This window comes from Mastigoproctus giganteus, chromosome 7, assembly GCF_048544385.1.
Source record: "Mastigoproctus giganteus isolate SK-2022 chromosome 7, ASM4854438v1, whole genome shotgun sequence".
NCBI classification, from domain to species: domain Eukaryota; kingdom Metazoa; phylum Arthropoda; class Arachnida; order Uropygi; family Thelyphonidae; genus Mastigoproctus; species Mastigoproctus giganteus.
In genome coordinates, this window is record NC_143581.1 from 21,677,257 (window position 1) to 21,701,312 (window position 24,056).

At 37.6% G+C, this 24,056-nt stretch overlaps 1 protein-coding gene across 1 annotated transcript in view; it reads right to left on the reverse strand.

The window, feature by feature from the left end:
• LOC150082632 (NACHT domain- and WD repeat-containing protein 1-like) overlaps positions 1 to 24,056 on the reverse strand; it is a 229,864-nt gene that overhangs the window by 6,925 nt on the left and 198,883 nt on the right. Inside the window, 2 exon segments of the mRNA XM_090377558.1 lie at positions 13,193 to 13,317; positions 14,281 to 14,465. Of these exon segments, the coding sequence (XP_090233684.1) occupies positions 13,193 to 13,317; positions 14,281 to 14,465 (310 nt within the window).

The following is a 24,056-nucleotide window of genomic DNA, read 5'->3' on the forward strand; positions in this document are numbered from 1 at the left end:
CACACAGGAACAATATGCTCACTTTGCTTTTTACCAGTGATCTAACTGATAATGAGAATTTCTATATGAAAGAAGTGACCCTAATGTATTAATGCAGGAAACATTTGAAGAAATTGCTATTTTCAAAAGTAAAGGAAGGATTTTAATTTTCGCAAGGGAATTATCATGGCTTTAAGCATTATTTAAATTCTATTCAATGGAAATGGTGAATTCAATCACAAATATTAAAGAAATTCTAGAAATTACTCTATTTTTATATCTTTAAAGGATTATAGTCCTGTTACTAACTTAATTAGTTTATCTAAACTAATACAGTTAGTAACAGAAATGAAAGTTGCATGAGATGAATATAAATTATCAAAAAAAAAAAAAACTGAACACTATAATGAGTACAGAGTAATATGTAATAAAGTTACCCAGTGAGTAAGGCATGCTAAAGCAAAGTTTTAGAAGACTGGCAAGGAGAGCAAAGTCTAACATTCAAAGAATTTTTTATACATATGAAAAACAGGAGAAACGAACTATACCTTTATTAGTGGAGTCTCCCAGGGTTCAGTGTTGAGCCCATTGTTGTTTTCTGTATTTATCAATTATATTGGGGACGGTATATCAGGGTTAATGTCTAAGTTTGCAGATGATACGAAGGTTGGTAGGGTTGTTAATGACAGTATGCTACTGCAACAGGATCTGGAAAAGTTGGGCAACTGAAATTTAATGTTGACAAATATAAAGTACTGCATATGGGTAGCAGTAACCCCAGAGTAATGTATCGACTGGGTGGTACTCTGAAAGTGTAGTACGACCCAGTAAAACACCTTGAGTATATACAGGTCTGGAGGCCTCATTTTGGGAAAGATATAGAACTGCTGGAACGAGTACAGAGAAAGGCAACGAGGTTGGTGTTACCAAAAAAGGCTTAAGTTCTGCAAATTCCAGCTTCTGGAGACTAGATACCGGTGAGGTGATCTATCTGAGGTGTATGGATTCAGCAAGCGCAATGCTAATGGGATTCTTCTTCCTGCTTGGCTTATTCACCTGAGGGGGTGTAAATTAGAATTGAGGAAACACAATTGCAGAATAGATGTGCGGAAATTTTCCTTTAGCCAGCGGGTGGTTGATAGTAGGAACAAACTTCCATCTGTTGTAGTGGAGGTCAGCAACTTAAATACACTGGTGTTCAAAGAAGTGCATCACCTAGGAATTTCACATTTCTAACCTTTTTTTCGCAATGGTATGTTACATTAATGATTAGCATCACAAATAGAAATATAAACAAAAGATATTTATTAATAGTTAAGGCAAAGCTAAGTAATATTTGACAGGTGCTCTCAAAATATTCCAAAATGAGCAATTATAAACTTTATACAACAGTTTTGGTAAACATGACATTTATGGCTGAAATGTTACCAGAAGCCCACAATTTGCTTCAGTTTATCATTTTAAATGGAAAACAAAATGAAAAGTTCACCAGGTGCAAACTAATATTTAGTTGAACCGCCTCTGGACCTGATGACAGCAGCACACTGCTGAGGCACTGACAATATCAATTTCTGAAGATAATCAACTGATGGTTCGCAGTTCCAAACAACATGAATTATGGCTTCTTGAAGTTCACGAGGGTCTTAGGTTTCTTTCTGGCAACTGCAGATTCCACATAATGCCAACAGTTCTCTATCGGATTCAGGTCCAGGCTGTTTCGTGGCCAGCTAAGAGTTGTAATGGACTGTTCTTCTAACCATTTTTTCACCTGTAACAAATGTAAACACATTACTGTCGAACCTCTAACGTAGAAATGAAGGTAAAGTAACTACAGAAGTGCCTACTCACACTTTTCGCCCAATGACAAGGAGCAGATTCATCCTGAAAGATGCAGTTACTTGGTTGGCAGAAATTTTCCTTCCAATATAGCCAGGTACCCATTGGCATTTGCAGAACCTTTTATAAACTGCAGGTGACCTACACCGACAAAATGCACTCCCATATCATTTGGCTAGTAAAGAATTTCACTGTAGACACCATACAGCCTGGATGATATTCTTTACCACATCTATGGCAAATCGTTTGTCTCCCATCAGAGCCATGCAGATTGAATTTCTTCTCATCCGAGAAAATAACTGACTTCCACTGCGCGGGGGTCCATTTGATATGCTCCTTACACCAAATTAATCGGGCCTTTTTCATTTTTTGTGCGAGGAGGGGCTTCTTCTTAGGACGACGGGCTACAAGTCCATTTTTGAAAAGGTGTCTTCTTACTGTTACAGAACTTGCTACCACTCCCGTGTGTTCTTCCCACTCTCTTTTCAGCTCAGATGATGAAGCTTTACGGTTTTTAAGGCATAAGTGCTTCAAAACGCCGTCCTGTTTTGGTGTAGAGACTCGTTTGCATCCAGTTCCTTTTTTTATATCAGCAGAACCAGTATTCTTGAGTTTGGAAAGAAATCTACTCACTGTCAATTGATTACAAGACACTCTATAAGCAATATGACAGCATTAGCATTAGTAGAGGCATTTGATGCAAGAAAGCAAGCTTATGCAGCATCAGCCAAAAAAAAAAAAAAAAACCCACTTCCACTTCACCCCTCTGTTCGTTCAAAATACCTGTCCAGCTGAGCCTTAAACTTATTTAGGCTATCAACCTCCACCACAAGGGATGGCAGTCTGTTCCACCAACCAACCAACCACCCGCTGGCTAAAGGCAAATTTCCGCACGTCTATCCTACATCTGTCTTTCCTCAATTTGAATTTATGCCCTCTCAGGTGATTTTTCTGAGCTAGAGGAAGAATCCCATCAGCATTGAGCATGCTTAAACCATTCAAGGCTTTATACACCTCTATCAGATCACCTCGCTGGTGCCTAGTCTCCAGACACTGTAATTTGCAAAACTTAAGCCTTTCTTCGTAAGAGCACCCCTTTGTTCCATTCACTAATCTTGTTGCCCTTCTCTGTACTCGTTCCAGCAGCTCTACATCCTTCTTGAAATGAGGCCTCCAGACCTGTATACAGTACTCTAGGTGTGGCCTGACCATTGCCTTATACAATGGAATAATCACCTCCTTATCCCTGCTGGAAAAATTCCTGTATATCATTGACAATACTCCATTCCATGAGCTACTCTTGCAGCCCGTCTGCACTGCTCAGAGAACTTCATATCTGCCTGCACAATCACCCCCAAGTCCCTTTCATTCTCTACCACTGTCAGTGTAGTACCACAGAGTTGATACGTTGCTCTGGGGTTGCTGTTTCCCATGTGTAGTACTTTACATTTGTCAATGTTAAACTTCATTTGCCACCTCTCAGCCCATCTGCTCAACCTTTCCAGATCCTGTTGCAGCAGCATAGTGTCAGTAGTGTCCTTGACAACCCTGCCAACCTTTGTATCATCTGCAAACTTGGACATTAAGCTTGATATACCATCATCAATATCATTTATAAATACAGAAAACAATAATGGACCCAACACTGAGCCCTGAGGGACTCCACTAATAACATTAGTCCACGACGAGCAGTGTCCATTGATTACCACTCTCTGTCTTCTCCCCCTCAACCACCCCTTTATCCATAGCAGCAATTTGCCTCCAATGTCACACTGCTCCAATTTGTGTAGCAGTCTTCCATGTGCAACAGTATCAAAAGCCTTTCTAAGATCCAAGTATATAATATCAAAGTTATTCCCTGCATCCAGTTCTTTTGTGACTGCATCATAGTATCCAATCAAGTTGGTCAGGCAAGACTTCCCCTTAACAAAACCATGCTGTGTCTGAGCTATAACTGAAGTCTTGTCTAAATGATCCCGCAGTGCTTTTTTAACCAGTGCCTCCACTAATTTTCCTGGAACAGAAGTTAAGCTCACAGGTCTATAATTACTTGTGTCAGCCTTTGATCCTCCTTTGTGAATTGGGGTCACATTTGCACATTTCCAGTCTATGGGTACCTCCCCTGAGTCCAAGGAAGCTCTCATAATTATGGCTAAGGGTTTGCTTACTTCCTTTGCTGCCTCCTTTAATATAACTGGATAGATCCCATCCACCCCGGGTGCCTTTCTTGTGTTTATCTTCAACAGTTTCTCCTCCACTTTACTCCCAGTTATTTCAAGATTCTGTAGCTTACTGCTAGAGTTGAATATACCTCTGGCATTCCCCTTGCTGAATAACTCCTCATGTGTGAATGTCGATGCAAAATATTCATTTAGTTTGTTAGCTACCTGAGCAGGATCATCAACAGTTGACCCATCAATATCAAGTGGACCAATCTGATTCATCCCCTTCCTTCTAGAGTTTACATAAGTAAAGAACTCTTTGCTGTTTTTCTTTGCATCCCTTGCCAAGGATTTCTCGTAATCTGCCTTCGCCTGCCTAACCTCCTTTGTAACTTGGTTGCATATCAACTTGTATCTATCATAGGCTTCTGTGTCATGTGTTAATTTGTAAGTATCCCATGCATTTTTCTTCTCTGCCATATGCCTCATTAGTTCATCTGACATCCATTTTGGCCTAAACCTTGAACAATATTTCTTAGTTGGTATGTAAAGCCTAGTAGCTTCCAAGATAAGTTCTTTGAATGCTTCCCATTTTGAATTTGCTGTTGGTAACATCATCAGTTGGTCCCACTGTATAGAATTTAAATACTGTCTCAGTCCATCGTAGTCGCCTTTACGGAAGCAATAACAATTCCCTTTACCCCTAATGGTAGTTACCTCTTTCAGTAAATCCCACTTCAGCACACTGTGATCACTGCCACCTAGTGGTTCATTTATCTGCAGATTCTTAATGCATGAAGAATCACTGCTGATAATCAAATCAAGAGTATTACTCCCTCTAGTTGCCTCCCGAACATGCTGATGTAGAAAACAATCATCCAATAAATCCACAAAAGCCCTGCTAGTGTGTGAGTAACCAGCCCCCAAATTCCAGTCAATATCTGGGAAATTAAAATCTCCCATTATAAGACTCTCTGATTTACTGGCCCACTCTATTTCCCTGTACAGTTCCTTATTATACTCATCAGAGTCATTAGGCCTATAGCACACTCCTACTCTCAATTTTGATCTCCCAATGCTTATGTCACACCAAACTGACTCAACACTGCACTGTCCAGCGATGTCGACTGGCTTCACTTCCTTGGTTTTTATGTGTTTCTTAACTAATAGCATAACCCCTCCCCCCTTCCTATCCTGTCTATCCTTTCTGTAGACGTTGTACTCCCCAAATTGCAGTTCTGCATCCCTTATATCTGTGTGACACCACGTCTCTGATATCCCAACAATATCTGCCTTCGATGTTTTGAGCAATACCTCAAATTCATCAAATTTATTTACTAAACTCCTAGCATTGGTGTACATGCAAGTATACCTGCACCTGTTTCTATTCTTAGCTACCCTAACACAACCCATGTGTTTACTTGTACCGCAATGGCTCTCAGCAGTCTCTGAAATACCATGCATCTTGTTTTTCAGGCTTCTGCTCATTCTAATAGAAGCAGTGCAAGAATCTCTTTCCCCTCTGCCAGTGGCTACTGTCAATCTATTGGTCTTTGTCTCCCCCCAAGCTAGCAGTTTTCCGACCCACCTAACACTGCCTCGATAGCATCAGCAAATATTCTTGCACCCTTTCTATTTAAGTGTATCCCATCCCTGTAGAAGCAATCTCTCCTGTTAACAAGTACAGTCCAGGCTGAAAAAAATTCTACCCCTTGAGCCTTGCACAATCTTTCCAGGGCCAAATTGATCGACAAAGCTCTCATCATATACTGCCTCCTATCGTGTCTGGGCAGAATTGCAGACACTTTCAAATTCAACCCTAATTCTCGGCTTTTGTTCAACAGTGACCTGTACTTGTTAAGTAATTCTGCCGGTCTCCTACTCTTAATATTATTAGTGCCAACGTGTACAACTATATCACCTTTTGTGCCCTTAAAAGATGATATTTGCTCTACAACGTCATCAACCTTTGCCCCTGGCAGACATACCCTGGTCCTGTTCCACCTATCTTTTTTACAAAGCATGTTCCCCGTTTCCCTGACAACAGAAAGAACATCCTCGCATAAAGCAACAATAGCACTCTTTCTTAGTGATGTCAACTGCACATAACTTTCCATCCTGACATAAGCAAGCAATGACTACAACTCTTGTAGAGTGTGCTTATAAAGCTGAAATTAACAGCTGATGCAATATTACATCATCACCTATGCATGTCAATCTTATCTGATGCAATCTGTAAGAAATATTGCCATATACTTATGTTATTCGGACAATTACAATTTTAAGGAGTGATGCACTTTCTTTGAACACCAGTGTAAGTTCAAGGCAGTACTTGACAAACATTTGGAGTGAATGGGAAGGGTGGGTTTTTTTTTTTTTTTGTCTGATGATAAGCTTGCTTTCTTGCATCCTATGCCCCTACTAATGCTAACTATAACTATAATGCTCCATTATATGATAGCTTTGGTAACATCACTGATGACTCTAAACGGATGGCTGATGAATTTTTTTTTTTACATCAATATTTACATGTGAGCATAAGATCTTTTAGGCTTTCCAGGCTCAAATAATAGGTATTGGGAACTAGATGACTGTGTAAACGCTGAAATTAGATTGAAAGAGAAATTACTGTGCCTTAATAGGAAAAGGGAACGAGATATTGATGGGGTCTATCCAGTAATATTTAAGGAAGCAGCAGGATGGACTGCCAAACTCCTATCTATTATTATGAGTGCAACTCAAGAGCATGAAAAAAAAAATAATATTTACAGATTTTAAAACCTAAGTGATCTGACAATGCTTACATTCTAAATTCAGAAGCTTATAATGTATATTTAAGTATATTTATCACTGGAATTTTTTGTTTTTATTAGTCCATGATATATAGGTACAGTATGATACAAAATAAAATATATATCCATATATATTTTATGTCTCTACATAGCCGACCGGGCTAGCCAGCTGGGTAAAGTGCCTGCCTGGCAACCCAAAGGTCGCGGGTTCGATTCCCGCCTCGGGCTTGGATCAAAGTATTGCAAAAACCTTGGGAGGTGCACTATGGCCACAGAAGCCAATGCGCCAACAACTACCAAACCAAAAAAAAAAAAAAAAAAAAAGTCTCTACATAAAATATATATGGAGAGACATTAGGTTGTAATAAAAAAATAGACATTAGGTTGTAATAAAAAAATAGACATTAGGTTATAATAAAAAAAAAAAAGTAGAAATTTTTAATGATCAAAGCATTCAATCTTGAAAACGTACAACACATTCTAAAAGAAAGTCTGGCTGTTATTTCTTTACTTGCACCTTTGTGAATAATAAGCTTTGTACCTTATTATTATTATTCACATATAGCAGTTTATCATAGAATTTTTTTTTAATCCAAATATCCTAATCAAATACAAATACAAACAAAAGAACGATGCTTCTTCAATGATGTTTGCAAAAATGTGCATTAAGCTTAACCATTTCTTGACCCTTATTTACAATACTACTGCCTTACATGAGCTTAATGACCGCACACTACCAAATGCTGCAGAATACAACACAGCTGCAAACATTAAAAGAAGACTACCAATCTCCTGAAGGAAAGAAGCAATAAAACTTACAAAAATAAGCATTTTCCTTAAGCCAAATATCAATTAGAATACAAGAGTAGGAAATTTGCCTTTGTTCAAAAGGAAATCGAATAATATCTAAAACACATTTGATCAAGGTTCTTCAGATGGACATTTCATTGAAGTAAAAATTAAGTGGCAGAATGAATGAATGTACTTTCTGTGAAAGATAATAAGCAAGTATAAGCCATAAAATAAAATATAAGCCTAATAATCAAAATTACACAAGTGTATATTATCATGACCATGTTTTTGCTGATCAACATCCACAGATTAATGGATGAATACAGGAAAACTTGTCTAAAAAAAATGGCTAAGGTAAAGAATGCCAACACGAGAACCACAGCAAACTTCAACTAAAAGTCAGGAAGAAGGCAGTGATTGGTAGGTGCCACTCACTGTTTTCCGCTGCCCTCCTAGGTGATGATGTCTAGGGTGTTTACCCCCCACTTGCAGCTGTTTTAAAATCGGAAATTCGTTTTTCAATTTTAAAAAGGCAGGATGGGGGATAAACACCCTACCTAAGCTAAGCACCCACCTCCTCGACGACACAAAACAATCAGAAACAAAACGCCTTCACAATAATCGCCCAATCACAGAACTCGACTGTATAATCACTCCATTCTACAACCACGCCCACTGCGCGGAGACAAGTAGTACCCAAATAATAGATTTTAGCCGAAATTTGTAAGGAAAAATGAAATGTTGCTTGATTTTTTTGATGAAAACTAAATTAATAAGACCAAAACTGTACTGTTTTAAATGCAATGATTAATTTAAACTAATTGAATCATGAACACTCGTGCAAAGTTCTGGCAATGCAAAAAATGTACTGCGCAAGTGTCTTTAAAAATAACAACAAAATAAAGTAAAGTAATAAAAAATTAATTTTTTGTTAATAAACAATTTATCCACCAGCCCACCCATGATTCTAAAGAAAAAAGGTCACAGATCCCCCCCCCCACTATGCGAGGGATTCGGGCTCCCATGGAATTCAAGTAGGGGTAACCTGACCTTTTTTCACCATTATGTCAAGCATTCATCAAGACAAAAGGATGTTATCATCTGTTGTGTTCACACATGAATCAGTACATCATTTGTCACACCTACCTGTCAATCAATATATCGTTCTCGACTTCTACTCCAGACTGATACCACTACTATCTGTTTACCAAGCGAGCAGTGCTAGAGTGCGGTAGCAGCAAACTAGTTTGGTCAGTAAGAAGTCCAAAGTGTGCTGTGATTCTCATGTTGGCTTTCTTTACCTTCGCCAGATATATATATATATATATATATATTTTTTTTTTTTTTTCAAAGAATCCTGATTGAGTTGCCACATTTCTTAGCTACACTATCAGGGTGGCCATATTTTGAAAATTGGTAAGCGGGACAACTTGAAACAAAAATGTGTTGTATAGCATTTTTTCCTTCAAAAAAGTAAAATAAAAATATAAAATTGCAATTAAAATACATATTTTTATCAATCATAGTATTTATTTGTTATATGATTGTTGTTAATATGTACATGTCCTATATAAACTATAATATTATTTATAACAGTTATTTTAAAAATAGTGAGGAAGACTACTTTTACTTTATATATTTTTCTTTAGCTTTCACTAGTTTTAAAATTTCTTCTCCTTCCAAAGATTTTAAATTCTGAACAGGACATGTAGTTTTCTTTTACCATAAGTTTGGCTTCTAAATTTTCTAATAAAAGACGGTTTCTCTCTTTCTGGCAAGCAGTTTTCATTAAGCTGAAAACTCTTTCTGATGAAGCATTTGAATGTGGCTTACAATTTGAATATGGAGCTTACAATTATGATTTGAAGCTTTATGGAGCTTACAATTACAATTTTAATAATTTGTCTCAAATTGTAAGCTTTACAATTTGAGACAAATTATTTGCCTCTGGAAATTTTGAAAAAAATTGCACCCATTTTTTATCAACATGCATTTTCATTTCTTCATTATTCAGTGACAAACAAAATGCCTTTAAACTTTCTCATTTTTCTCTTGTTATTAGAATTAATTTTTAACACATCCAGTAGATTCTAATAAGAATTAATTAAAAATATGTAAAATCAATAAATTATAAAAATGCGTGCATTTTTAATTCTTGCTTCGTCCCCATCAGCAAGTCACCCTATATTTTTGCCACTGCTATGCTCAGAGAATAATAACCATTTCATGCAGTAAGCTATTTTTGTCTGTTCTAATATACACACCTTGACTTCTAACTTGGGAGGCAGCAATAGAGACGCTATTGTGAGTCTGGCTAAATCACAGGAAGAGTTCATCACTCGATCGGTTCGGACAAATGTCGCAGATTTAAATTTCATTAAAACAATGAGAAAGTCTAATTCTCGGCGGAGAAATTAGAGTATTGCTAAGTAAAGAACATACCTTTGAGGTGAAACCTGAACTTCCTAACTACGAAGTGATTGTTATCTGGAGATTGGTACAAATAAGAGACTTTAGATTTAGCGACTAATGCTGAACAATCTGGATATGCCACCTCATGCAGATGCGAAGTTCCTCTTTCTACTCATAAGATTCTAATTTTAATGGGGTCAGGTTTCCAGGACAATCGTTTTTCTTTCACCCACAAAATTAGTCTCTTGACCAATACGAGGATTCAAACCTAGGGGAGGGAGGGACCTATATATATTTGGAGAGGGCAGAAAAAGAGTCGTTCGTTAGTTGGGGAGTGTTTGTTCGTCGGTTGTTGAAGTCATGACTGATTGTTGTGGAGTGGCGAAGAGAAGCAGAGAGATCCAGTAGAAGAATTGTCGTTGAAGTAGTGTTATGAGAAAAAGTTATACACCATGGAACGTTGTCCAGAGCCTTCAAACTTTGGAGGAACACAGAAATTTTCTGGTAAGTTTGCTTGTCCTTTAATAGCAAATTAAATGGAACGACCCAGCAATAAGACCTACCCCTCCCTCCACACTGTCGACGATTACTTACATTTCTCCTCTCAGATTTACATGTCAACATTTTACCTATTGTTGATAATAATCAAATGGAATATTATCAATTACTGGTAAACATAACAGCCAACTTTACACAGTTACCTAAATATTCGGACAGCAAGATGCCTATTGACGCATTTGAATATGAGCAATGAATATCTAATAAAGGTCTCACGAAGAACACAAACCAACTAATATACATGTGCCAAGTATGTCTCAACTTTTAGTATATTGTGCAATCTTCAGTATATAGCAAATAAGGTACAGAGTCATACTCTTATACTGAGATGCAACCAGCCACTGCTCTGATTCGTTTGTATCATATATATTTATGTCTAATAAATCATGTTTTGTTTGTTTACTCCTGCTTCTTGACCATTCTCTAGTTACACACAATTCACAGAATAAGTTTTTAATGGAAAAGAATCACCATTTGCGGCCGCTCTGGAATTTAATCATCTGAAAAGGGACCAGAGTGGAAATCACAGCACCTTCTTGTTGTCGCGGATCTATCCTCCATATTTCAGGATAAGATTTGAGTATACGAGATTGTAGTCCTAAAAGTAACTCACTAGTCGATCATATGAAAACCCAGGTTTCCTGGAATACTAATATTAGTGATAGTCTTGCCCGGTAGCTTTTTATGCATTGAATATTGAGTAATTGTATGAGTTGATTGTCTTAATCGTTAGGTGATAAAGGTTATCCGGCAAGCACACTATAACAGGAAAGCCTGTGGAACAAAATTAACAGTTTTTTCCTGCTATCAACTGCTTCAAAGCTGTACTCTAATATACTAAAGAATAAACTTAATAAATGCAGTGAACAATTCTTAGAAGAAGAACAATGTGGGTTCAGAAAAGGGAGAAGCACAATAGATGCCATTTTCTCATTACAACAAATTTTGGAGAAAAGAAGAGAATTCAACCTGCTGTTTATTGATTACGAAAAAGCATATGACAATGTAAACCGGGAAAAACTTTGACAGATTCTACATGAACAAAATATCCAAACCCAACTCCAGAAAGCGATACAAAGCTTATATAAAAACTCAAAAGTCTGCATAAAATATTCTATCGGCCAACTATCATTCCCAATTTTAACACCAATAAAGGAGTCAAACAAGGATGTGGACTATCAACAAATTTATTTAATATCTACATTAATGAAATTATTAAAGAATGGAAACAAACAATTAACAATGGAATACAGTTGAATAATAGGAATAAAATCCAAACTATATTATATGCTGATGATCAAGTTATAATTGCAAAATCAGATGACTACAGATAACAGCTAAATAACTGAATAAAATAGATAAAAATTACAAGATGAAAATCCCCACCTCAAAAACAAAATCAATGAGATTATGTGGAAAAAACATACAAAGAGTCAAAATTGTTATTTGACGACAAAATAATAGAACAAATATCGGATTTCACATATTTGGGAAATTTAATATCAAATGAAGGGAAAGACATCCACACTAAACTACAAAAATATAATCAAATGAACAGAATGATTAAATGCCACTTCGGAAAACAAATGACAACTGAAACAAAATTACAATTGTACAACATCACTTCAAAATCAGCCCTCTTCTAAATGACATAAAACGGTATCAGAAAAAAAGGATCAGTCACATAGAAAAAATGAATTCAGACCAGATCCCAAAATTAGCCTTTAACTACAAACTTACAGACAAGGGAGATGTGGGTCAACCAAGACAACTATGGCGAGATCAAGACTACCTCCAAGAGCTACAACGGAACAGGTCTTAAAAGACCTAAGCCAGACCAAGTTCATAATGATGATGATGAACAGTTTTTTTCCTCTCTTTTCAGAACAAATGATGGTATTATTGGGAAGCGGGATTTGAAGTTCTAAATCAGGACAATCCCGGCCATATTAGGGCTGTTGGCCACTCTGTACACTATGCAGACAACATACTTCCCATTTAGCTACTACTGACATACAGACATGTAACAAAATGTAAAGGTTAACAATAATCTTACTGATTACCAATATGTTATCAGATGCATTCAGATTACCAGTATCTATAAAATTTGCTATGAAGCTTGGCACTTAAATAGATTTTGCTATTAAAAAATAAAACTGTTTAAATGAGCAGAATCTAATTATTTTCTTAGAGACATTCCTTTAGTAATTATTATCAAGAAACTCACAATTTATACTTTTAACAAACTTTCAAGATTTGAAATATTACTAAATAGTTCAGTGTGTCATCCAAAGTGCTTTAATTTTGTTGCATGTGAAAGAGACCAGGTTGGTATACTGTACTATTATTACTAAATTCAAAGTACTATTTCTTTATTAAATATGGTGAAACCTTAATCTAATTTTTTTTCTCAAGAAATGTGCATTTTTTTTATTTCAAGTGCAAGAAAATTCTAGATGCACTTTTTACTATAACTTGCACATACATTTTTTTTTTATAAAGGCAGATTAGAATTAGAATTGCTTTTATATGGTATAAGTAAATTTGTCATTTATAAATGACTGCCACCATTTCCATCTTTAACAAGTATTTCAATAAATTTATGATTATGCAAATTTTATTTATAACTGATCTCGTGATTTCTAAATCTATCAAACATACCTTTAGCAACATCCCAAACTCTCAAGCTTCTGTCCCTTCCTATTGAATCATATGTTAGGCATCTAGTACCTGCTTCATTCATTCGAATTTGATCAACTGGAGCTGTGTGGCCTTGTAAAGTAAACCTAAACAGAAATTATTGCAATAAAAATGAACTATCTTTTCAACAAATTGAATTAGCACACTAGGCAGAGAAGGTAACATATGTGAGTGCACAAAACAAAATTAACATATGTGATTTACAAGTATAAAGTTTTAGAATTCTTATAGTACCGTGATAATAGACTAATATAAAAATAGCGAAATGCTTAAAGTGCGGTACTCACCTTGAATATAATCTGCAATAGTTTTATGAAAAGACTGATGGCTAAATATAAGTGGAATGGTTAAGTTAATGCATTAAGGTGGGATGAGATTTAATTTAACGGAATTTTAAAATAAGCACAAGGAAGCAGAAGGGCACTACTCCGTCCCTGGTTGTCATAAAGTAGAAAGTAGTTGATCTGGAACATAAAGGAATTGATAATGCCAATAGTCATGATGACAGACTTTCGTTAAGTTATGTCTTCAGTTGGTGGTGTTAAGTGAGAAGTAACGTGTGCTGTATTTTAAGGCATTTTCTATACTCTCGTGATGCTCTTTGGAACATCCTTGAACTCACTTCACTTTTACTAGACGCCGATATTTCAGATTCAATAATAAAATTTTCCAACAAATATTCGGTTTACCCATGGGTTTAGGTATTTCCACCCCCCTGTCAGAAATTTACCTAGCCACAATAGACAACCAAATGTTACAACCCTTCCCTCCAGAAATAAAATTATACACCCATTACGCTGATGATATACTCATAATAGGCAATAGGTTCACTATTGACAATCTCTTTTTAAAATTTAATTCAACACATACAAAGCAGAAATTAGTGGAATTCATACCATTGAATCATTTTTTCTGTAATAATGATTCAACCAGATCTGGTTGCATAAAAGAGGGAAAGGGTGAAGATATGAAAAAAAAAAAAAAAAAGAGTTAAACTACATCCCATCATACCACTTAATTACCACAGAGTAACTCATGATGTTGCTTACCTACGTGCACCAGTTGAAAGATCCCAGACGAGTACCCATGCATTTTCAAGTCCATTGATCACACATCCTCCCTGGGAGGAGATAGCAATACTGCAGCTGTTGCTTTCAGGTTTCCACTTCTTAAACAGAGTACCACTTTGGAGATCATATACAATGATAAAATTGGGAGAAGTGTCATGCAGTTCCTGAGTAAATTGGGAATGAGAAAGTAAATGAAAAAAAGAACACATTTCACAATTTTAAGCATATTTATTTCTGTTTTTAAAAATCCAGCTTTCATTATTAAAAAAATTTAAGTTTAAATTTTTCAATATTTTTGAAAAGTATTTTCTTTACTAATATTCTCCTGTAAATAAGTGCCACACTTTATGAAAGCTATTAACATACTATGCTAAATTTGTGAATCATTTTGATAGAGCTTTTGGATCATTTAAAAGCTTCTAAAATTAATTTTCAACAAAACTTAATATGTAAAAGGGTCTTATCCAGAAGTTGTTTTCCAGAAGATTGGAGCAAGGTATTATTATTATTATTATTATTATTAATAGCCATATAGTGCAAGAAAGCCTGAGGCTTATGCTGCACCAGCCAAAATAAATTTCTGAATTACCCTGAGGTAGAGAGAAAGATACAAAGAGAACAAGACTCAGAAGTAGAAAGGAATCAACAAAAAAGAGAAGAATGATGATATCCAGCTCGGGACCCTGGGTGTGACAAGTCCATACTCACCAAATGTGAGTCCCTGGGGTTAACATTAATTACATCAAAAAAAGTTAAATAAAAACTAAATTTGGCAATTACAGGTAAAATTTATGCAAGTGTGTAGATTAGAGAACAGGGTTAGAGGTATTGTTGAATGTAACCACAGGAAAGCAGGCAAGTTTTTATAGGCCAAATGACTGTGCTAAAATAAACGGGGATGTCAGGATCAAATATTTTCAATAAGACAAATTAGCATTAGCATAGGCACAGGATGCACAGCCGAAAAAAAACAAAAAAAAACGCAAATCTAATTACACCCATCCACTCGCTCCAAATGTTTGCCTACTTCTGCCTTGAATCTATTTAAGCTATCAACTTCTACAATGACAGGTGGAAGTTTGTTCCAGAAATCAACCACATGCTGGCTAAAGGGAAACTGCACATCTATCCTACAACTGTCTTTCCTCAATTTGAATTTATGTCCTCTCAGGCAATTATTCTGAGCAGGAGGAAGAATTTCATCAGCATTGAGCATGCTCAAACCATTCAAGGCTTTATACACCTCAATCTGATCACCTTGCAAGTGCCTAGTCTCCATACACTGTAATTTGCAAAACTTAAGCCTTTCTTCGTAAGAGCAACCCTTTGCTCTATTCACTAATCTTGTTGAACTTCTCTGCACTCGCTCCAGCAGCTCTACATCCTTCCTAAAATGAGGCCTCCAGACCTATATACAGTATTCAAGGTGTGGCCTGACCATTGCCTTATACAAGGGGATAATCACCTCCTTATCCCTGCTAGAAAAATTCCTATATATCATTGACAAGACACCACGAGCTACTCTTGCAGACTGTCTGCACTGCTCAGATAACTTCATATCTGTCTGCACAATTACCCCAGTTCCTTTTCATTCTCTACCATTGTCAGTGTAGTACCACACAGTTGATACGTTACTCCGGAGTTGCTACTTCTCATATGCAGTACTTTACATTTGTCAATGTTAAACTTCAGTTGCCACTTCTCAGCCCACTGCTCAACTTTTCTAGATCCTGTTGCAGCAGCAGCGTACTGTCATTAGTATCATTAACAACCCTGCCAACCTTCGTATCGTCCGCAAACTTGGACATTAAGCCTGAAATACCATCATTAATAAATACAGAAAACAGCAATGGATTCCTGGGGTATTCCACTAATAACATTAGTCCACAAACAGTAGTGTCCATTGATTACCACTGTCTGTCTTCTCCCACTCAACCATCCCTTTATCCATACCAGCAATTTGCCTCCAATGCCATACTGCTCCAATTTGTACAGCTGTCTTCCAAGTGCAACAGTATCAAAACCCTTTCTAAGATCCAAATATATGATATCAAAGTTATTCCCTACATCCAGTTCCTTTGTGACCACATCATAGTATCCAATCAAATTGGTCAGGCAAGACTTCCCCTTAACAAAACCATGCTGCGTCTGAGCTATAACTTGAAGCCTTGTCTAGATGATCCTGCAGTGTTTCTTTAACCAGTACCTCCATTAATTTCCCTGGAACAGAAGTTAAACTAACAGGTCTGTAATTACTTGTGTCAGCCTTTGATCCTCCTTTATGAATTGGGGTCACAGTTTGCACATCTCCAGTCTGTGGGTACCTCCCCTGAGTCCAAGGAAGCTCTCATAATTATGGCTAAGGGTTTGCTTACTTCCTTTGCTGCTTCCTTTAATATAACTGGATAGATTCCTTCACTCCCAGGTGCGTTTCTTATGTTTATCTTTAACAATTTCTCCTCCACTTTGCTCTCAGTTATTACAAAATCTTTTAGCTCACTGCCAGAGTTAGCATTAGCATAGAGGCATTTGATGCAAGAAAGCAAGCTTATGCAGCATCAGCCAAAAAAAAAAAAAAAAAAAAAACACTTCCACTTCACCCCTCTGTTCGTTCAAAATACATGTCCAGCTGAGCCTTAAACTTATTTAGGCTATCAACTTCCACGACAAGGGATGGAAGTCTGTTCCACCAACCAACCACTCGCTGGCTAAAGGCAAATTTCCACACGTCTATCCTACATCTGTCTTTCCTCAATTTGAATTTATGCCCTCTCAGGTGATTATTCTGAGCGAGAGGAAGAATCCCATCAGCACTGAGAATGCTGTAACTATTCAATGTTTTATACACCTCTATCAGATCACCTCGCTGGCGCCTAGTCTCCAGACACTGTAATTTGCAAAACTTAAGCCTTTCTTCGTAAGAGCACCCCTTTGTTCCATTCATTAATCTTGTTGCCCTTCTCTGTACTCGTTACAGCAGCTCTACATCCTTCTTGAAATGAGGCCTCCAGACCTGTATACAGTACTCTAGGTGTGGCCTGACCATTGCCTTATACAAGGGAATAATCACCTCCTTATCCCTGCTAGAAAAATTCCTATATATCATTGACAATACACCATTATTTAAGTTCTCTGAACAGTGCAGACGGGCTGCACTGTTCAGAGAACTTCATATCTGCCTGCACAACCACCCCCAGGTCCCTTTCATTCTCTACCAGTGTCAGTGTAGTACCACAGAGTTGATACGTTGCTCTGGGGTTGCTGTTTCCCATGTTTAGTACTTTACATTTGTCAATGTTAAACTTCATTTGCCACCTCGAAAACCCATCTGCTCAACCTTTCCAGATCCTGTTGCAGCAGCATAGTGTCAGTAGTGTCCTTGACAACCCTGCCTACCTTTGTATCGTCTGCAAAGTTGGACATTAAGCTTGATATACCATCATCAATATCATTTATGAATACAGAAAACAATAATGGACCCAACACTGAGCCCTGAGGGACTCCACTAATAACATTAGTCCACGATGAGCAGTGTTCATTGATTACCACTCTCTGTCTTCTCCCCCTCAGCCACCCCTTTATCCACAGCAGCAATTTGCCTCCAATGTCACACTGCTCCAATTTGTGCAGCAGTCTTCCATGTGCAACAGTATCAAAAGCCTTTCTAAGATCCAAGTATATAATATCAAAGTTATTCCCTGCATCCAGTTCCTTTGTGACTGCATCATGGTATCCAATCAAATTGGTCAGGCAAGACTTCCCCTTAACAAAACCATGCTGTGTCCGAGCTATAACTGAAGTGTTGTCTAAATGATCCTGCAGTGCTTCTTTAACTAGTGCCTCCATTAATTTTCCTGGAACAGAAGTTAAACTCACAGGTCAATAATTGCTTGTGTCAGCCTTTGATCCTCCTTTGTGAATTGGGGTCACATTTGCACATCTCCAGTCTATGGGTACCTCCCCTGAGTCCAAGGAAGCTCTCATAATTATGGCTAAGGGTTTGCTTACTTCCTCTGCTGCCTCCTTTAATATAACTGGATAGATCCCATCCACCCCGGGTGCCTTTCTTGTGTTTATCTTCAACAGTTTCTCCTCCACTTTACTCTCAGTTATTACAAGATTCTCTAGGTTACTGCTAGAGTTGAATACACCTCTGGCTTTCCCCTCGCTAAATAACTTCTCATGTGTGAATGTCGATGCAAAATATTCATTTAGTTTGTTAGCTACCTGAGCAGGATCATCACCAGTTGACGCATCGATATCAAGTGGACCAATCTGATTCATCCCCTTCCTTCTAGAGTTTACATAAGTAAAGAACTCTTTGCTGTTTTTCTTTGCATCCCTTGCCAAAGATTTCTCGTACTCTTCCTTCGCCTGCCTAACCTCCTTTGTAACTTGGTTACAGATCAACTTGTATCTATCATAGGCTTCTGTGTCATGTGTTAATTTGTATGTATCCCATGCATGTTTCTTCTCTGCCATATGCCTCATCAGTTCATCTGACATCCATTTAGGCCTAAACCTTGAACAATATTTCTTAGTTGGTACGTAAAGCCTAGTAGCTTCCAAGATAAGTTCTTTGAATGCTTCCCATTTTGCATTTGCTGTTGGTAACATCATCAGTTGGTCCCACTGTATAGAATTTAAATACTGTCTCAGTCCATCGTAGTCGCCTTTACGAAAGCAATAAACCTTCCCTTTACCCCTAATGGTAGTTACCTCTTTGAGTAAATCCCACTTCAGCACACTGTGATCACTGCCACCTAGTGGTTCATTTATCTGCAGATTCTTAATGCATGAAGAATCACTGCTGATAATCAAATCAAGAGTATTCCTCCCTCTAGTTGCCTCCCGAACATGCTGATGTAGAAAACAATCATCCAATAAATCCACAAAAGCCTTGCTAGTGTGTGAGTGACCAGCTCCCAAATTCCAGTCAATATCTGGGAAATTAAAATCTCTCATTATAAGACTCTCTGATTTACTGGCCCACTCTATTTCCCTGTACAGTTGCTTATTATACTCATCAGAGTCATTAGGCCTATAGCACACTCCTACTCTCAAATTTGATCTTCCAATGCTTATGTCACACCAAACTGACTCGACACTGCACTGTCCAGCGATGTCCACTGGCTTCTCTTCCTTGGATTTTATGTATTTCTTAACTAATAGCATAACCCCTCCTCCCTTCCTATCCAGTCTATCCTTTCTGTAAACGTTGTACTCCCCAAATTCCAGTTCTGCATTCCTTATATCTGTGTGACACCAAGTCTCTGATATCCCAACAATATCTGCCTTTGATGTTTTGGGCAATACCTCAAATTCACCAAATTTATTTACTAAACTCCTAGCATTGGTGTACACGCAAGTATACATGCACCTATTTCTATTCTTAGCTACTCTAACACAACCCATGTGTTTACTTGTACCGCAATGACTCCCAGCAGTCTCTGAAATATCCTGAATCTTGTTTTTCGGGCTTCTGCTCATTCCAATAGAAGCAGTGCAAGAATCTCTTTCACTTCTGCCAGTGGCTACTGTTAATCTATTCGTCTTTGTATCCCCCCAAGCTAGTAGTTTTCCGACCCACCTAACACTGCCTCGATAGCATCAGAAAATATTCTTGCACCCTTTCTATTTAAGTGTATCCCATCCCTGTAGAAGCAATCTCTCCTGTTAACAAGTACAGTCCAGGCTGAAAAAAATTCTACCCCTTGAGACTTGCACAATCTTTCCAGGGCCGAATTGATCGACAAGGCTCTCATCATATACTCCCTCCTATCGTGTCTGGGCAGAATTGCAGACACTTTCAAATTCAACCCTATTTCACGGCTTTTTTTCAACAGTGACCTGTACTTGTTAAGCAATTCTGCCGGTCTCCTACTCGATATCATTAGTGCCAACGTGTACAACTATATCACCTTTTGTACCCTTAAAAGATGATATCTGCTCTACAACTTCATCAACCTTTGCCCCTAGCAGACAAACCCTGGTCCTGTTACACCTATCCTTTTTACAAAGCATGTTCCCCGTTTCCCTGACAATAGAGTCACCAACAACTACTAGTTCCTTTGGGACCAGCGCATTCTGCCTTGGGGGTTGCCGCTGTGTTTCACGATGACCAAGTGCAAGCTCTGGCGTTGATGTGGGCAGCTGAGAGCTTGATGGGCCCCTCAATTTAGTTCCTTCGAGGGCATCCACGCTGTCATTCAAGCTGTCATATAGGCCCATAAGAACGCTGAGTTGTTGCCTGATTTCGATACACTCCTTGCATCGCGCACACACAAAGACATCCCCCATGGCAATATAATGTCCCGTAACTGAATGCTCCACAAACATCATGCAAGCTGTGCATTTTAGAAGGCTGTGATTCAGAAGGCAACTGCCCCCCTCAGTTCTCCTCTGAGCCACAGCACTTCCATTAGCTGGAGCCTTTTGTTTTGCTGCTCTGGTCTGAGTCATGATTACTTTTAATTTAAATAAAATTTCAATTTATAACCCTTATAAACTGAAACTTATCTCCCAACACATTTATAACGGTATATATATTTTTTAGTGTCAAGTATTAACTATCTCCGAGTTCCCTTTATATAACTTCCGTGTCAGTTATGTATTAATTAATTATGTTACGTTTGTAATCTAAGTCGGTATATGTATTTAGTTAAAAGTGCAATTTAAATGCCAACGAAGTTCAACAAGTTTAATAGATTTTACCGATCGCTGAAAATATTATAACCTATACTATACTAACGCTATCTAGGTTCGATATATAACGATCGTATGACAAAGACAAAGGTGGGAAGTTACAAACAGTAATCTATGGACACTTAAGTATTAATTAACTTTCAAATCTCGCTGTCTCGATTCAGAATAAACTAGCGATCCTTACTAGGTCTATAAGCTACTTACAAAAAATAATTTGATGTAAAAAATATTCAATAAGCGGCTAAATATGGCTAAAAAACTTCTCGTTCAGCGGAGTTGTAACTTGTAACACGTGGTACTTTTATGCAATTACAAGGCCGAGTAAAGAATAAATACACCAGATTAATCAGAAATATCACAAAATAATGCTATACTACTAAATTTAAATCAAAAGTTTTAGAAAAACAATAATCTCAAATCAATAAATAAGAAAAATCCACAGCGGCTTTGAACACGTCTGGCCCCTACTAGCCTTGTCAGCAGTGAAGTTTAATTCACCTCCCTGAATAACTCCTCATGTGTAAATGTAGATACAAAATAGTTTTAGGTTGGCGCTCATTTAGTTTGTTAGGTTGGTGATTCCATAGCCAGGTGGACAGGAGCAGCAGTGCATAGCACACGTTTCTTGAATAGACCGGGGTTCGAGCCCATAACCACCAAATACGGAGGATGCGGAAAGGTCAGGGAATGACCACCGCATATTCCCGGAGCAATATGGCCTTAGTTGCTAATGCTCCCAAAAACCAAATAACAAACAGTATGTTAGCTACCTGAGCAGGATCATCAAGAGTTGAACGATATATCCAGTGGACCAATCTGATTCACCCCCGTCCTTCTAGAGTTTACATAAGTAAAGACCTCTTTGGTGTTTTTTGGCATCCGTTGCCAAAAAACACCAAAGACTTGATGTTTTCCATGCATTTTTCTTCTCTGCCACATGTCTCATTAGTTCACCTGACATCCATTTAAGCCTAAACCTTGAACAATATTTCTTATTTGGTATGAAAAGCCTAGTAGCGTCCAAGATTAACTCTTTGAATGCTTCCCATTTTGAATTTGCTGTTGGTAATATCATCAGTTGGTACCACCATATAGAATTTAATATACTGTCTCAGATCTCCATAGTCACCTTTACGAAAGCAAAAACCCTTCCCTTTTCCCCTGATGATAGTTACCTCTTTGAATAAATCCCACTTCAGCACACTGTGATCACTGCTACCTAGTGGTTCCTTTATCTGCACATTCTGAATGCATGAAGAATCACTACTGATAATCAGATCAAGAGTATTTACTTCCTCTAGTTGCCTCCCGAAAACGCTGCAGTAGAAAACAATCATCCAATAAATCCACAAAAGTCTTGCTAGTATGTGAGTGACCAACCCACAAATTCCAGTCAATATCTGGGAAATTAAGATCCCCATTATAAGACTCTCTGATTTACTGGCCCACTCTATTTCCCTGTACAGTTGTTTATTATACTCATTGGAGTCAATAGGCCTATAACACACTCCTACTCTCAATTTTAATTTCCCAGTGCTTATATCACCCCAAACGGATTTTATGTGTTTCTTAACTAATAGCATAACCCCTCCTCCCTTCCTCCTGTCTATCCTTCCTGTACACATTGTACTCCCCAAATTCCATTTCTGCATTCCTTATATCTGTGTGGCACTACGTCTCTGATATCCCAACAATATCTGCCTTTGATGTTTTGACCAACATCTGAAATTCATCAAATTTATTTACCAAACTCCTAGCATTGGTGTATACACAAGTATACATGCACCTGTTCCTATTCTTAGATACCCTAACACAGCTCATGTGTTTAATTGTTCCGCAATTACTCCCGGCAGTCTCTGAAATCCCTGTACCTTGTTTTCCAGGCTACTGCTCATTCCAATAGAAGCAGTGCAAGAATCACTTTCACCTCTGCCAGCGGCTACTGTTAATCTATTAATCTGTGTATCCCCATCCCCCAAACTAGCAGTTTTCTGACCCATCTGACGCTGCCTCGGCATCAGCAAATATTCTTGCACCCTTTCTGTTTAAGTGTATCCCATCCCTGTAGAAGCAGTCTCTCCTGTTCACAAGCACAGACCAGGCTGAGAAAAATTCTACCCCTTAAGCCTTGAACAATCTCTCCAGAACTGAATTGATCGACAAGGCTCTCATCATATACTCCTTCCTATTGTGTCTGAGCAAAATTGCAGACACTTTCAAATTCAACCCTAATTCACGGTTTTTTTTTTTTTTTCAACATTGACCTGTACTTGTTAAATAATTCTACCAGTCTCCTACTCTTAATATCATTAGTGCCAACATGTACAACATGTATCACCTTTTGTGTCCTTAAAAGATGATATCCACTCTACAAGGGCATCAGGCATAGGCAACAAGGGCGTCAGGAAGGGCATCCGGCCGTAAAAATTTCATGCGAAAACAATAAAAATGCTGACCCCATATATGGGAGATCAGCAATGGGAAAAGGTGAGGACAAAAAAAAAAAAAAAAAAAAAAAAATACAGTATTTGATTCAAAAATGAATGGTAATAAGTCTAGCAGTAGGCCAAGAGGAAGGTGGGCTAATCATCAAGCAAGCATTAAGGCAGCAGTTCCCAACCTTTTTAAGAATGTGGCCTATTTTGACAATTCAATAATGCTTCACTGTCCAAGTCAATTCAAACCTGAGAAGGGGACTGGTACCCTCCACTTGGAAAATGTTTTGAAAATTATGACCTCAAATGTGCCAAATGAAACCATTTTTGCATTACACCAAAAAAAAAAAAAAATTTAAAAACTCTTCTTAAATGAATCATGTTTAGTATTTATATGATGTTGAAATTTATTTTGTTTCAGAGATTTGTCAGAAAGAACTTCTGTGCATATGATGCATTGCAGCTTTTTCATTCCTGCTATAATTATTGAAATAAATCCATACTTGATATACAGTAAAACCTCAATTTAACAGACCTTGATTTAATGGACAAAAAAAAAAAAAAATTGACAGAGCATATTCTGAGTGTGCTCATGAGATAGGGAAAACCGGGAAC